The sequence below is a fragment of the Mirounga leonina genome, unplaced genomic scaffold (genome assembly GCF_011800145.1).
Source record: "Mirounga leonina isolate KUSES-001 unplaced genomic scaffold, KU_Mleo_1.0 Mir_366, whole genome shotgun sequence".
Lineage (NCBI taxonomy): Eukaryota > Metazoa > Chordata > Mammalia > Carnivora > Phocidae > Mirounga > Mirounga leonina.
Genome location: NW_023270709.1, coordinates 17,469,192 through 17,485,377, shown reverse-complemented (window position 1 = coordinate 17,485,377; position 16,186 = coordinate 17,469,192). Strand labels below are relative to the sequence as shown.

Here is a 16,186-nt window from a genome sequence, read left to right as displayed (position 1 = left end):
TCACCTGGCACTTGGTGTTACAGAGATGGTTTCTTTCCTTAAACCTCATGAACCAACCTCTGCCAGCCGAATTTCCTTCACAGAACTGAAGAGAGTCAGGGCCTGGCTCTGGATCAGACTTCGGCTTAAAGGAATGTTGTGGCTGGTTTGATCTTTGGTCCAGACTGCTCAAACTTTCTCCATGTTGGTAATATGACTGTTTTGCTTTCTTGTCATTCATGGGATCATTAGAGTAGTACTTTTCATTCCCTTCAAGAACTTTCTCTTTGCATTCACAACTTGGCTAACTGCTTGCTACAAAAGGCCTAGCTTTCAACCCGTCTCAGCTTTTGACATGCCTTCCTCACCGAGCTTAATCATTTCTAACTTTTGATTTAAAGTGAGAGATGTGTGACTCTTCCTCTCACTTAAACAGTTAGAGGCCATTGTACAGTTATTGTGGCCTCATTTCAGTATTGTTGTGTCTCAGGGACTAGGGAGGCTCCAGGAGAAGGAGAGAGATGGGGGAACGGCCCATTGGTAGAGAGTCAGAACACACACAGTATTTATCAGTTAAGTTCTCTATCTTTTATGGGTGTGGTTCATGGCATCTCAGAACAGTGACAGTAGTAACATCAAAGACTGCTGATCACGGATCACCACAGTAATAACAAAGTTTGAATTATCGCGAGAATCCCCAAAATGTGACATAGAGCTATGCAGTGAGCAAATGCTGTTGGAAAAATGGTACCAATAAACTTGCCCAGTGCAGGGTGGCCACAAACTTTGGATTTGTAAAAAACACAGTATCTGCGAAGCACAGTAAAACGAGGTATGCTTGTATTGAGCTCTTTTTGAAGAGTGAATTTTGTTTGCTTAAAAGATACCTCTAAAATCTAAGGTGGTTTTCATATACATTGCCAGTCTGAATTACCATTAGCAGTTGAAATACACGCTACCTTTGGTTTTCACTGTATTGCTGTTATTTGTTTGATATTTATACTTAGTAACGAATGACTAACTGTAGAACAGATAGTCAAAACTGGAAGTGTGAAGGCCTCGTATCTGTTGACTTAGAGTAAGCCCCATAGAGAGGTGTTTTCAAATTGAGGCTTTTAGGTAAGCAACTTAAATGTCTTGGACCGGGTGCTGATATTCTTTACAATAGGAAAATATTTTAAAGCCAGATTTGGTGGGGTAGGTTATATAAACATATATCTGTATCATGAATGTAGTGTATGAATTCATTTTTTTATTATTATGTTCAGTTAGCTACTGTATAGTACATCATTAGTTTTTGATGTAGTGTTCAGTGATTCATTAGTTACGTATAACACCCAGTGCACATCACAACGTGTGCCCTCCTTAATACCCATCACCCTATTACCCCCTCCCCCACTCCCCTCCCTTCTGAGACCCTCAGTTCATTTCCTGCGGTCCATAGTCTCTCATGGTCCATCTCCCTCTCTCATTTCTCCCCCTTCAGCTTCCCCTCCCTTCCCCTGTGGTCCTCCCTGCTATTCCTTATGTTCCACATATCAGTGAGATCATATGATAATTGTCTTTCTCTGCTTTACTTCACTTAGCATAATCCCCTCCAGTTCCATCCATGTCGATTGCAAATGGTGGGTATTCATCTTTTCTGATGGCTGAATAATATTCCATTGTGTATATGGACCACATCTTCTTTATCCATTCATCTGTTGAACAGCATCTCGGCTCCGTCCACAGTTTGGATATTGTGGACATTGCTGCTATGAACCCTGGGGTGCATGTGGCCCTTCTTTTCACTACATCTGTATCTTTGGGGTAAATACCCAACAGTGCAATTGCTGGGTCATAGGGTAGCTCCATTTTCAACATCTTGAGGAACCTCCATACTGTTTTCCAGAGGGGCTGCACCAGCTTGCATTCCCACCAGCAGTGTAAGAGGGTTCCCCTTTCTCCACATCCTCGCCAACATTTGTTGTTTCCTGTTTTGTTAATTTTTGCCATTCTAACTGGTGTAAGGTGGTATCTCATTGTGGTTTTGATTTGTATTTCCCTGATGGCTAATGATGTTGAGCATTTTTTCATGTCTGTTAGCCATTTGTATGTCTTCTTTGGAGAAGTGTCTGTTCATGTGTTCTGCCCATTTTTTGACTGGGTTATTTGTTTCTTGAGTGTTGAGTTTGAGAAGTTCTTTATAGATCTTGGATATCAGCCCTTTGAGTTTATGTATCATTCCTAGATATTGGAACCAGTGTCTTAAATGTTTGCTCATATACTACTGGATTCTTTTATTTTTTGGCAGCCTCAAAATATCTCTTATCACCTTAATACTTCGAAGTAATATTAAGGCTTAGTCAAGCAATAATTTAAAAAATTTTAAAAACTAGGAAGTAGTAACTGACCTGTATATAGTCACAGGATTTTCTTAACTTCTTTGAACTTTGTGTTCTTTCCCTGTCAGATCTGATACCATATCCAGTCAATTTCACTATCTTCCGGGCTGCGTGTCCTTTTTAGTCTTGCTCTGCCCTCTAGACTATCTGTCCTTATTACAGAGTAAAGGACTTACGTGATGTGAGCAATCTGAACCTTTGATGATGCTTTTAGATGCCTTATCCTATGGCTTAATAAATATGACTCCTGATTACATGATCCCCCAGGAATTGTGAAGTAAGACTGGATAATCCCTTCATTTTTTTTTTTCAAATGGAGTGTGATCCATTCATCTTACATAAGCCTGTGTAATAGATAATTACTGGTAGTTTGACGTTAAAAAAAAAATGATGAAGATATGCTGGGAACTGGAGAATAAGGGCTGTGGACTCCTCTCATATCTGGGTTTGGATCCCAGTTCCACAACTTCCTGTGAGACCCCATGCAGGCTTCTTGACCACTCCAAGCTTGTTTCTTTGCAGAAAGAGGATGAGAGTTCCTGCCTCAGAGGGTAGTTGGAGGGTTGAACGAGATGACAGATGTAAGGAGAGCCCTCAGCTCAGTGCTTAGTACCTAATGAGACATCTACCGTGTGCCATGGGGCTCTTTGTAGGCTTGGGAACTACAACACTGAACAGGACTGGGTACCTGCCATCAAGATGCCGATGTTCTAGTGGAAGTCTCTCTAGCCTTTGCAAATTTACAAAACCACTCTTCTTTGATAAAAGGGTTTGGATGGATGTTACGCAGTTGAGCTTATCCTGTAAAATTGGGTAGAATGCAAAGCCACAGCATGAAATGTGGTAGATGAACAGTGTTGTATTCTGGTCATTGGTAGATCATGTATAAGGAGAAAAAATGGAATGTTGTCAACCAGGTTCGTCCTTCTTCTGAAATAACCAGTGTGCATTTTATCATAAAACTGGTAAAATGTGTGAAAAGTATTGAATTCTCTTGAACTTCCACTAGAGGGTAGCCTAACCCTATTCCTTTATTGAAGTTTCAAATGTCAAGAGCTCTTCAGAGTTTTTGCTCTTGCTTAGTTTAAGTGACCTACTTCGAAAAGACTGTTCTCTTCCAGAACAGAAGAATCTGTGAATTCTTAAACAGAGTGCTGTAAGTGTGACAGCCATAGACTGAGTTTGTATCTTTCTTTTGATCTGACCTAACCTGATACATTGTTGTTTTGCTGTCTTTATGGAATTTAAGAGCTCTGGCAGAGAGGCTGCCCCAGCTACAAATGTTTTGTAAACTAGATTTATTTTATTGTTCAGGTTCCTTTCTGGGAGGAGGAACATTAACTCTCTTTAGACACCTTTTCCTGTGCCACCCAGATCTCGTTCATGCCATAACAGCATTTGCAAGCTAATTCACTTCTTAAAGTTCCTTGTTACCACAGCATCATTGCTATATTATCTTATTACATAAAAGGGTAATGTAAGCATTTGAAGGATCTTTCAAGCCTTTTAGTACCTGGCCTCTGTGACCTTTGGCTTTGCAACCAAAGAAGATTTCTTTCTTCCTCAAGGCTAATTGTTTTGTTAGAAAAGTACTCAAGTATGAAATAATTTTAGTGTGCCACCCCATTCTTCATATATAAGCGGTTACACTGCAGATAATACGTATTTCAAACAAATGGCACAAAGAAAAATTGCAACCAGAATCGCCCTTCCTCCGGGACGGTCTTCTCAGCAAGGATTTCTGAAGCTCTTCCCCGCACTGTTGTCAGGCATTCCCACGTGGCTTTTCACAATAAAATTCCACCTCTCTTTTCCACTGGTCGCTGAATGAGACATAGGCTGTTGGTGTAGCGAGCAGAATGGTCAGGTTTGAGCTTCTCGTGAAGGTATGTTTGTATCTGTGGAGCCCTGCTAGTGTTTTATGTGCGTGCATTCTAAGTTTGGGTTACCAACTAACTCACATACACGATTCATTTTGTAATGGGAAATGAGCAGGTTGTGACCGGGACATTCATTTTCTGCCATTTAAATGCAATATAAAATATTCAGAGTACTCATCACATATATATGTTGTAATTATTTAAAGGAATTTTTAAAAGTTTCTAATGTAAAAAGGGAAGAACATTTATTTTTGTCGATATAGTTCTTCTATATTTGATTCCTGATTTCAAGCCAGTTAAGAGTTAAAATGGAAAATTTCCATTGCTTTTGCTGCTCTAACTCACTGATAAGGGGCCTGGTCTGACATATTAATAACAAAAGTACCATAGTGTTGCCTAATGTTTTCTAACTTCTCTGCCCGTGTTTAATTCATCCTTTTACAAAATTTAGCATAAGCTCCTCATATTTAAGTTAGATGAACATGAATCATACGTTTGCTTTTTTGGTTATTTGATGTCTTAGTGGGATAGAGTCATTCTTAGTTGAATTCAGTAGACTAGGTATTAGGGGATACAAAGATGCAAACATACAGTTATTACCCTTAAGACCCTTACTGATTCCTGAGAGAATACTCAGGAATATATAAATAGTTGATAATATCAGAGTATAAGCTCTGTGTGAGGTTCAGAGGTGTGTGGAGGTGCAGAAGAGGGAGGAGGGCAGGCAAGCAGAGGCATCTCACGAGTAGACAGGAGTCAGAGAGACAGGAATGTGCATGAGTCGTCTTAGAATGGTGAATGGTCCCGAAGGAAAGTAGTAGTGAGATTGGAAAAGTAGGTTGTGGTGCTGGGGGGTGATAGGTTTCTGAATACTAAGTTAAGGTGTTAAACTGGATTCTTTTTTTTTTAAGATTTTATTTATTGATTTGAGAGAGAGAGAGAGTGAGCACATGAGCAGGGGGAAGGGGCAGAGGGAGAGAGAATCTCAAGCAGACTCCCCACTAAGCAGGGAGCCCAACGCAGGGCTCGATCCCAGGACCCTAAGATCATGACCTGAGCTGAAGGCAGACGCTTAACAGACTGCGCTACCCAGACACCCCTAAACTGGATTCTTTTTTTTTTTTTTTTAAAGATTTTATTTATTTATTCATGAGACACAGAGAGAAGCAGAGGGAGAAACAGGCTCCCAAGGAGCAGGGAGCCCAATGCGGGACTCGATCCCAGGACCCTGGGATCATGACCTGAGCCGAAGGCAGACGCTTAACCATCTGAGCCACCCAGGCGCCCCCCTAAACTGGATTCTTAAAGTACTCAGGAGCCTTTAATTTTCTAGAGGAGAGAACATAAATACGAATTTGGTGGTAGCAATGAAATGGCCACTGAGTCTCCCAAGCATTTTAGATCTAGATTAGCCATTCAGAAACACAAGAATATGATGCTGTTGGTCAATTCAGAAGCATGTACAATTTGTTTCCAAAGTATTTTTTTTTTTTTAAGATTTTATTTATTTGTCAGAGAGAGAGAGAGCACAAGCAGGGGGAGCAGCAGAGGGAGAAGCAGGCTCCCCGCTGAGCAGGGAACCTGACATGGGTCTCAATCCCAGGACCGCAGGATCATGACCTGAGCCACCCAGGCGCCCCTAGTTTGTTTCTTAGTAGTAGTTCCAGGTTTGGTCCTAAACCAGTCACATGTTTCACTTGGTTGCCATTTTATTTACACAAGAGTGAACTAGGGTGGCAAGTTCAATATGTATTTAGAAGAGAATTTCTCTCCATGAGAAATGAATTGGCCTGACTAGGTATCAAGTCATTTCATTCAAGTTTCTGGCTTCATTAGTTCTCTAGTCAACCAACAGAGCTAGACTCTAAATAGAAATTGCCATCTGGGGGCGCCTGGGTGACTCAGTTGGTTAAGCTTCGGCCTTCGGCTCAGGTCATGATCCCAGGGTCCTGGAATTGAGTCCCACATCAGGCTCCCTGCTTAGTAGGGAGCCTGCTGCTCCCCCTGCTTGTGCTTGTGCTCTCTTTCCCTCTCTCTGGCAAATAAATAAATAACATCTTTAAAAAATATATCTATAAAAAAATAGAACTTGCCATCTGTCCAAATAGAAATCAAAAAGGTAAAAAAATACATATATGTCTTCAAATATAGAACAATTATTGATTCCATTACTTATTTTCTTTTTAGCAAAATCATTTAAAATTTAATTCCCCTCATTTATAAGGGATCTTAAGTCTAACAACATAGTTTTGAGTATAATTTTTAGGCATGTAATTTTGCTAGAAAAAAATGAAAATTTAATTGATACTTTGGTCTGTTATATCTGTAGGTGTTTATATCATGATCATTTCTGGTATGCCAAATTATTAGTTTTAAATGACTTTTATATGGGTGGCTCAGTCGGTTGAGTGTCCGACTCTTGGTTTTGGCTCAAGTCATGATCTCAGGGTCGTGAGATCAGGCTCCCTGCTCAGTGGAGGGTCTACTTGAGATTCTCTCCCTCTACCTCTCCGTCTGCCTGTCCTCCACTCACCCCCACTTGCGTGAGTATGCTTGTGCGCGCTCTCTCTCAAAATCTTTTAAAAAATAAATAAGTAAATGACTTTTATGGAACTTAGCTAATTTTTATAGTTTTTTCCCTGTATTTTTTAATAATCAGTTATAAATTACTGTCAAGTGCTGAGTTAGGTATACTTTGTATTTATATTTATATGTAAGTATATAGTATATACTTTGCCCCATTGGACCCTTTTGACAGCTTTGCAAGATGTGAATTGTTAGCCCTTTTTTACAGATGAGATGTCTCACCTCATTGTAAGGGGCAGAGTTTTTTTTTTAAAAGATTTTATTTATTTATTTGACACAGAGAGAGAGAGAGCACAAGCAGGGGGAGCAGCAGGCAGAGGGAGAAGCAGGCCTCCCGAGGAGCAGGGAGCCCGATGTGGGGCTCGATCCCAGGACCCTGGGATCATGACCTGAGCTGAAGGCAGACGCTAAACGACTGAGCCACCCAGGCGCCCTCCTCCTAATTGGTCCCCTGTATGCTAAGGATAACAACGTAACATGCATGATACTGCAGGAACCAAGTAGCTTAGAGTTAAATGGATTCCGTATTAAATTTAATTATTCTAGTTCTTATCACTAATCAAAGTGAAATAGCCTTTTAAATAATCCTATTAGCTATGATCACCTTTTAAAACCCTGTCAAGCTGGTTATAACAGCATGAGCTGAGTACTGCTTCTTCAGGGTCAGTAGTCATAGCTCCGAGACTGAGGCTCCTACTCGTTTTTCCGTTTTATGTAATAACAACAACAAAAAATAACGTAAACAGCAATGAATATAGTAACATCATTTTGCTGGTTTTCCCCCCACATAAACCCTCTATACCATTCATGTCATTATTAAAAATCTTGGATTTAATTCCTCATGGATTGAAATTTAGATTTTGCATATTATTTTAGGTTGGGCTTTCCATAATCCCATATCACATATATTAACAGTCTTTTGTGGCCCCTGAAGATAGATTCAAAACTGTTTTGAACTGCATGATCGTCAGCCCTTTGCAGCCCTCCCACGGTTTTACAGTGACCCATCAATATCTGGGAGTACCTGAAATGTCTTTGAAAAGGACTGCTAAACTGTCATCACATTTTTATTTTTCAGCAAAATTTTATTTTCCCCCCAAATCCATGTCTTTAAACCCTAGGCCCTACCAAACAGAAGAGGGAGGTTTTATAGATAGCATAGATATTTGGCCAGGCCTTTGGATCAAAGATTACGAACAGGCCAAAATGTGCATCTAATAAACCTAAAACTGCAAGTTGAAATTTGAGGAGTTTGCTTCTAATCCAGATGCTTCAAAAGCTAATTTGGAAAGTCCTGTGGAAATCTAGTGGACACATGAAGGAATTAGATGCGCCGTAATTGTGTGTAGCTATTTATGTGAAAGCAGGACTGGAAGGCTGCACAGCTAGCTCGCTCCTTCTCTGCTGCCCTTTCCCTTCCCCACTGGATGGCTGTGACTTCCAGATTTGGGGGTCAGTCTCTTGCCGGACCGTCCCCTCCCCTCCCTCATCTGTGTTAGACGCCACTCTTGAGTTTCCCGAGCACCGCACACCTCACTCCGCGAGGATGTGGTGTCGTTGAAATACATCTCTCCTCCTCCTTTGAGCTCTTTGGCACAAGGACTGTCTTTTTCATCTTTGTATCCCAGTGTCTGGCACATGTGGTGTTCGGTAAATGGCCACAGTGCTTGTTGGAGTTCTTTAAAATCTTTGACCTCTAAAACTTCTCTGTTGTCGGAGGAAACAACCAGTCCTCACTTCTACAACGATGAAGTCTTGGTTCACCTAGCACACTATCAATTCAAAATTATTTTTAGTGCAAGAGGGACTCAGTTTGTTCCAGCTGCCCTTCAGTCTCCGCGTGACCTTGGGCAAAGCACTGAGTTAATTTCTGCAGGCTTTGGTCTCGAATCTCTTAAATGAAGGCTTTCACTGGAACATGATCTCCATGTTCCAGTAAAGCTACCAAGCTCTGTGGCCTAGAGGCACGGTAGAGACCACAGTGGTCTGGTGGGCAGAGCTGAGTCTCTTCCCCACCACCCGGTGACCTGGGCTTACTGAGTATGTGTACAGCTCTGAAGTGACTTATGAAAATTGATGTGTATCATTTGCCAGGGCAAAACAAACGCTCTGCTTAAGTAACTTGGAATCTCAAATTTTAAATCACGTTTGGTATAATTTGTGTTAATTATAATTTGCTATATTCTCATGTGAAAATTGATTATTCACATGTGGTTTATGGGATCATTAGGATATCACAGATTAATCACGATGCTCTGTTTCCTCATCATCCTGGTTAATAGAATATTTAAAGTATTTTGGAAAGTTATATCTTGCAAATGTTTGAAATATAAAAATAAATTCAAGAGAATTTGAAGTACATTTTAAAGTTGGTCAGTGTATTTTATTTTGCTTCAAGAATGCTTAATAAAGAATATTAAATAAATGCAAAACAATTTCAACATTTTAAACTTTCTAACCTTTGAACACTTTTTTTTCCAACATGATCGAGGATTCTGATTTTTTACGTTTGTTTCTTATTATTTTTTTGGACCTTATGTACTTTCAGCTCACTTAGAGGCTAGCTTTGAGGAAGTCGAAAACCACCTGTTGAATCTGGAGGATTTATGTGGACAGTGTGAATTAGAAAGATACAAACATATGCAGTCCCAACAATTGGAAAATTACAAGAAAAATAAGAGGTGAGTTTGAAAAATTGGTCAACAGTATTCATTTTACATGCTGTTCTTTGTAAGTTTGGGCCGATAAAAGACAAAAGGTTGCAACATGTGAAGCTCATTCATAAGCTTTCCAGAACATGACCTTGAGATACATCTATATTTTGGTACCGCTGTGTGTTGCCATATTATGGAGATGAACTCTGTAAAGCTGAGGCTGGGATAAAAGGTGGAGGCGAGCAGAGCGACAGCCAGAGCTCTCCCAGAAAGCAGGAGCCCTGACCTCATTGTCTCCAAGTGGCATATCCTGAGCTGCTTTTTTCCTTTTCTTTCTTTTCTCCTCCTTTATTATTAGAGCAGGAAGAAAAGGAACCCGAGCCCAGGTTCCTGGGGTTTGAATCTCAGCTTTGTCAAGGACTGGCTGTGAGGCCGTAAGCAAGTTACTTGCTCTCTCTTAGCCTCAGTGTCTCTAGCCCATAGTGAGGATACTATACCCACTTCCTAGGGTTGTTGTGAGGATTGAATGAGGTAAGAGCTATCAGGCACAAAAAATTGCTCTGTAAGTATTAGTTAAAATCGTGACTGTTGTCACGGGGGGATAGGAACCGGATGCAGAAGGGAAGCCCAAGAGTGACAGTTTGTGGGACCAGCTGCAGCATCCCAGCTCATGCAGTGCCGCCTCAGGCAGGCTCGGAATTCCGGTCCACAGGGCAGGGTCCACGGTAGCTGATGAGAGTGCCTGAGACGGTCAGTGGTCTGCCCCGCGCAGAGCAGGGAGGGGAGCCATGAAGGGGGTTTGTGATGGTGCAAGAAAACGCAGGTCGTGGGACTGGAGTTGGGCTTAGGCCTGAGAGCAGATTTGGAGGGAGAGGAAGAAAGATTGGCTGGGCAGAGTATCCTGTTGGTTTTAAGTGTTCTTATCGAGGGTGTGGCAGTATGGGAGGACTGGGTTGTTGACACGGACAGGAAGTGCCAGTCACTGGTATACAGGAGGAAAAAAGTGAAGCTAATATGTAGGTATTGTAGATTATCACACTGACTTCATAGTTTTCTAGAATAAAGCCAAAGGATGGGGCGGAGATGAAACTGAGTATTCTGAAATTTTGGATCAGGTCCATGTGTTTCTAGGACTGGGTCTTAAATGTTAATGAGCCATAAGAATCACCTGGGTAGTGTTTCACATGCAAACACCTGGGCTCCATCATTGGCCAGCCCCAATTCCCGAGCTAATTCCAATGGTTTTGCTGTAGACAAGCATTTCAGGTGATTCCGACACAGGTAGTTCAGGGAGAGACCCTTTAAGAGACGGCCAGGTGGGGGTGGGATTGGGTGGTGTGCAGGCTCTACATGGAAGAGCTTCCAAAGGAGCCCCAAGGGGGCTGTGGATAAAATTGTCTGCAGAAGTTTGTAAGTATGTGAGTTTTTCTGGAGGTGCTTTCTGTAAATTGCATTTACCTACAGAGATTACAGGAGGGTATGTGGCAGCATTAAGAATGCAGCCCTTGGGCGCCTGGGTGGCTCAGTTGGTTAAGCGACTGCCTTCGGCTCAGGTCATGATCCTGGAGTCCCGGGATCGAGTCCCGCATCGGGCTCCCTGCTCAGTGGGGAGTCTGCTTCTCCCTCTGACCCTCCCCCCTCTCATGTGCTCTCTCTCATTCTCTCTCTCTCAAATAAATAAAAAAAAAAAAAAAAAAAGAATGCAGCCCTTGTCTGGGGCGGCTGGGTGGCTCAGTCGTTAAGCGTCTGCCTTCGGCTCAGGTCATGATCCCAGAGTCCTGGGTTCGAGCCCCACATCAGGCTTCCTGCTCAGCGGGAAGCCTGCTTCTCCCTCTCCCACTCCCCCTGCTTGTGTTCCCTCTCTCGCTGTGTCTCTGTCAAATAAATAAATAAAATCTTTAAAAAAAAAAAAAAGAATGCAGTCCTTGTCAAAGAACGAGTGGATGAGTGCTGGGACCCAGGAGGTTTCAGACTGAATCATGGGGCATGAGAGATAAAGAACTCTCTCTCCAGAAGGGAAGAGAACAACGCAAGATAGAGTTAGAGATGGCTGAGTTGGAGATGTTTCGGCTGGTCTGCAATTTTAAATGAAAAAGTAGGGAAATACTCTGTTGTGAAAGTGTTAATCATGTAAGTTTATAATACAATAGGTTTCAAGGAGCATAGTAGGAAGGCTTAGAATGGCAAATTAGGAAATTTTTGTAGGAAATTGGGCAGTGTGGGTACAGGTCATGTGAACCCTAGAAGTTACATGGTTTCCTCATCTGTAAAATGGAGATAATAAAAGACCTTTTAGGGTTATGTTAAGGATTCAGTTGGTAAAGTGCTTAGAATAATGCTCAGCACATGGTGAATGCCGCGTCAGGCGGCCAGCACTGGCTGCCTTGTATGATCTCTTGTACAGCTGAGTCGATGGGTATTCCATATTTGTACCAGTTATGTTTTCTAGCTAGTTGAACACAAGAACTATGTGAATATTGTGGTTTTTCTATTCATATGCGTTAATACTGATTATTTGAAACAGGGTATCTGATACTTTAGTATGTAAAATTAAATTTCAGGTTTCTGATTATTAGATAGAAAAAAAAGTAATAAAATTTGGAACTATGAGGTTTTATATCTTTCTTTTCACTTTCACCCAGTGACTTAAATGTATTCTCATTAATGCATTATAATTTATATGTTATAAAATGAAAATTAATTTTAGTGTTTGGAGAGCAGTATTGCCCATGATTTAAGTGAAAGCCAAAATGTACTGAACGGGTCTTAATAGGTTTCACGTAATTGAAATGACAGAGTATTTGTCTTTTAAGAGATAGAATTATGTAGTAGAAAAAGTGTGTCCTTAGAGTCAGAAGACCCAAGTCCTGGCTCCGTTGGTTACTGACTTGGGCGTTAAGCCTTACTAATAACAAACAGTTGATTAACACATACTTTGTATGCTGTATGTATTGTATGCTGTACTCTTACAATAAAGTAAGCTACAGAAAAAAATGTTACTAAGAAAATCATAAGGGAAAATACATTTACAGTACTATACTGTATTTATCAGAGAAAAATCTGCATATAAGTGGGCCCATGCCGTTCAAACCTGTGTTGTTTAATGGTTAACTGAATATTGAAACAGGGGTTCAGTGAAAGTCTGCATATCGCACAGTAGGGCTGTTTGGCCATTTTCCTCACTGGCTACCAGAAGTCTGGCAGCCAAACGTACACCCCTGTGCAGATTATTGGAGGGCTCATCTGAGAAATTGACCAGCCCAAAAGAAAACACCTGCTCGTGTGGACGTTTGGGGGACTGCTCTGATGAAAGAGCAGGGTCTGCATCTTTGCACCCTGCATGCTGAGCTCCACACTTGTGTACATGACTTCTAATCAGCTTTGTGGTGCCTCACTCTTAAATATGAATGGATAGCTGAGAAATAATATCCAATGGAGGAAAGCTTCCAGAGTGAAAGGAACCAAAATAAATAGAAAATAAAGTAGTAATAATTAAAAAAAACACACAAAGGAATGAGAGACTATGAGGGGAGCAGAAGGAAACTTACAAACAGAAATCATAATATATGAGGCCACCTTGTAAGAGACCATTTTGCATTTATGAGACATGAACAGGAGACTACAGAAAAGGAATAATAGACAAGAAAGAGCTCTTAGAAATAGTAAATTTCAACCGAAGCATTGGGAGATCATGTTTGGTCTCTATATAAGAGAGCACAAAGGTAAGAAAAGCTAAGAATGTTGAGAAAATTAGAGAATTCATTCCTGAGTCTCATTATCTGACTACTAGAAGCTTCAGAAAGAAAGGGGGGGGGGGCGCCTGGGTGGCTCAGTTGGTTGGGCGACTGCCTTCAGCTCAGGTCATGATCCTGGAGTCCCCGGATCGAGTCCCGCATCGGGCTCCCTGCTCAGCGGGGAGTCTGCTTCTCCCTCTGACCCTCCCCACTCTCATGCTCTCTCTATCTCATTCTCTCTCTCAAATAAATAAATAAAATCTTTACAAAAAAAAGGGGGGGGAAGGCAAATTTATTAAAGAACTAATACCATATAACTGTTCAGAACTGAATGGTATGAATAAGTTTGAAAGGGCCCACCAAGTACCGGACAAAATGAGTGGGAAAAGATCCATTGTCAATGCATATTTTTATAAATTTCACTACACTAGGAATAGAGGTCATAAAAGTCTTCAGAAAAATCTTAAGGATCAGGAATCAAAAGGAACGTGAGCTTTTCAGAAGCACCGCTAGAACTGGAGAATGATTTTCACTTTTCATTTACTTAGCAACATTTTCATTAAGTGGGAGGAAATGGTCATTTCCAGGCGTACAGGGGCTCAGATTTCACTCATGCACACACCGTATCAGGAAACTGCGGGAGGATATGGTCCACTGACAAGGGAGTAAACCAAGGAGAAGGAAGAACGGACACAGAAGAGACATGAATTGCAGTGAGGATCCATCCAGTTCAGAAGAAAAACAACGGGAATGCTCAGGGGGATGGTAAAGAGAAGTTTGAACAGGCCTGGCAATCAGTCCAGACTGAAGAAGGAAGACCTTCTGGAGGATTGCAAGAACAATGTTTCCAAGGGAAGAAAATGAAGCTAATAGGTTGTCTGATAAGCTTGATCATATTGAGAGTTCTGTAAGCTGTGACGGCAAGTCTTTGGTGATAGGTACGATGTTTTAAAAACGGGCCAAACAAGGCAACTCTTAACACTAGGGGAAAACACAGTTTTACAAGAAGAGAAATAAAACACCGTATGACTCAGTTACAAACCGTATTTATAGAACTCTGTAATAGCTAACGTGGAGTTAGGCCGGAACTGTGCTGTAACTTACTGGAAAGATGGTGGAGAAGCTTGCTGTATTGCAGGCTACGAGGGAGCGAGTAAAGAAAGCTCATCCTCGGCTTCCACAGCAGGGGATCAGTATGTTGTAATATTTAAAATAGAACAAAATGAATAATTATCAGTGTTGGCACATTAGAATAGAAATAATGGAGGTAAATACCAGAAATAGCCAAAAGAATGGAATGTGGCTTCATGTGAAAAGTGGGCCAGGAAGGTGGACAGAGCCGGGGCAGGGAACTCTGATCCTCATCATAAATAAACCCTCTGGGCACTAGTTGACTTAAGGAACGTACATGCGTTATTTTGACAAATACAGAAATTGAACTTAAAAACACTCTAGACTAAGAAGATTGCCGCTGACAAAACCTTCCATGATCAAATAAGTTCCAGGAGCGCTCTGTCCTGTGTTTGCCTTGTGGAGCTTTGTGGTACATGTCAGTGCATTCTGAGTTCTGGGAATTGCTGTAGTAAAGAAATTCGTTTGACTCAGCATCTCACAGCTTGCTTGCTCACAAACCAATCTGTGTGTAATACACGTTAAAATTGTGTGACTTGGTATTTTTCTGTATTATATAACACCATCTGAAAAATTTTCAAATACCGGTCCCCCAAATTAAACTTACTATCTGATTCCATGGGGAAGAGTTTCTTAAAAATAAACCACCTTCCTTTTTAACAAGATACCCTACAATCTAAACTGATGATTTTTCTTGCTCTAAAGAAGAAAATGTATGGTAACAAAAGATTGGCTAGATGGTATGTGTGTGTATGTTTAAAACATCTGCATGCTGGGGCGCCTGGATGGCTCAGTCGGTTAAGTGTCCGACTTTTTTTTTTAAAGATTTATTTAGTTAGTTAGTTATTAGAGAGAGAAAACAAGCGGGGAGGAGTGGAAGACAGAGAAGGAGAAGCAGACTCCCTGCTGAGCAGGGAGCCCAACTCAGAGCTGCATCCCAGGACCCCTGGATCATGACCTGAGCTGAAGGCAGGTACTTCACCAACTGAGCCATCCAGGCACCCTAAGCATCCGACTCTTGATTTTGGCTCAGGTCATGCTCTTAGGGTCATGAGATCAAGCCCCACGTCAGGCTCCACCCTGAGCATGGAGCCTGCTTGGGATTCTCTCTCTCCCTCGTCCCCTGCCCTTCCCCCACTGTGCACACATGCATGCACTCTCTCAAAAAATTATAAAAAATGAGTGTGCTATGTAACACAATTTCTTTAATAAAATAAAATGCATGCTCTACAGGTTTTCAGAAAATCTGGGGTAGACAGCTGGATGGGATGGGGAGGGTAGGGGCATGAAGGGTAATTTCTTACATACCTCCAGAACTAACTGTCTCTACAATAGGCTCGGAGGCATTTTCTCACTCAGCTTCCATCAGAGCCTGTGGAGTGGGCGGGGCAGCAATTACTGGAGTTAAGAAGGAAACTGAGGTCCAGGAAGTCAGGACCAGCATCAGAGCCATGGTCTCCGGTCACTTTGAACTTGCCTTTTTTTTTTTTCTTTTAAGTTGGAACACACCGAATCAGTCCCAGGTGTTGATATATGCATTGGATATAGGCCATTTTGTCATACATTTGACATGCATTCCCAGTACAGAGAATAGCTTCCTGCTCTCTATAAAAGGAGAATAGGGTCTGTTCCCAGCAGTCATAGTGGCTTACAGTGGCAGTGAGTCTCACCATGGGCAGAGGGGAACACGCCACTTTAGAACACTCCTAGGGAAGATCCCAATAGCTCTTGTCTACCCTTGGAAAACATTTGAATGATGGTTCAGCCCGGGTATTTCTGCAGTGAAGAAGGACATCTAATGGTTATCTAATGAAAGTGACATACAAGGAACTGTACAG

The 16,186-nt window shown here is 41.5% G+C and overlaps 1 protein-coding gene across 1 annotated transcript in view; it reads left to right on the top strand.

Annotated features, from left to right (window-relative positions):
* DTNBP1 (dystrobrevin binding protein 1) overlaps window positions 1–16,186 on the top strand; it is a 121,628-nt gene that overhangs the window by 31,066 nt on the left and 74,376 nt on the right. Inside the window, exon 6 of the mRNA XM_034985717.1 lies at window positions 9,378–9,510. Within this exon, the coding sequence (XP_034841608.1) occupies window positions 9,378–9,510 (133 nt within the window). The remainder of the gene's footprint in view (window positions 1–9,377; window positions 9,511–16,186) is intronic.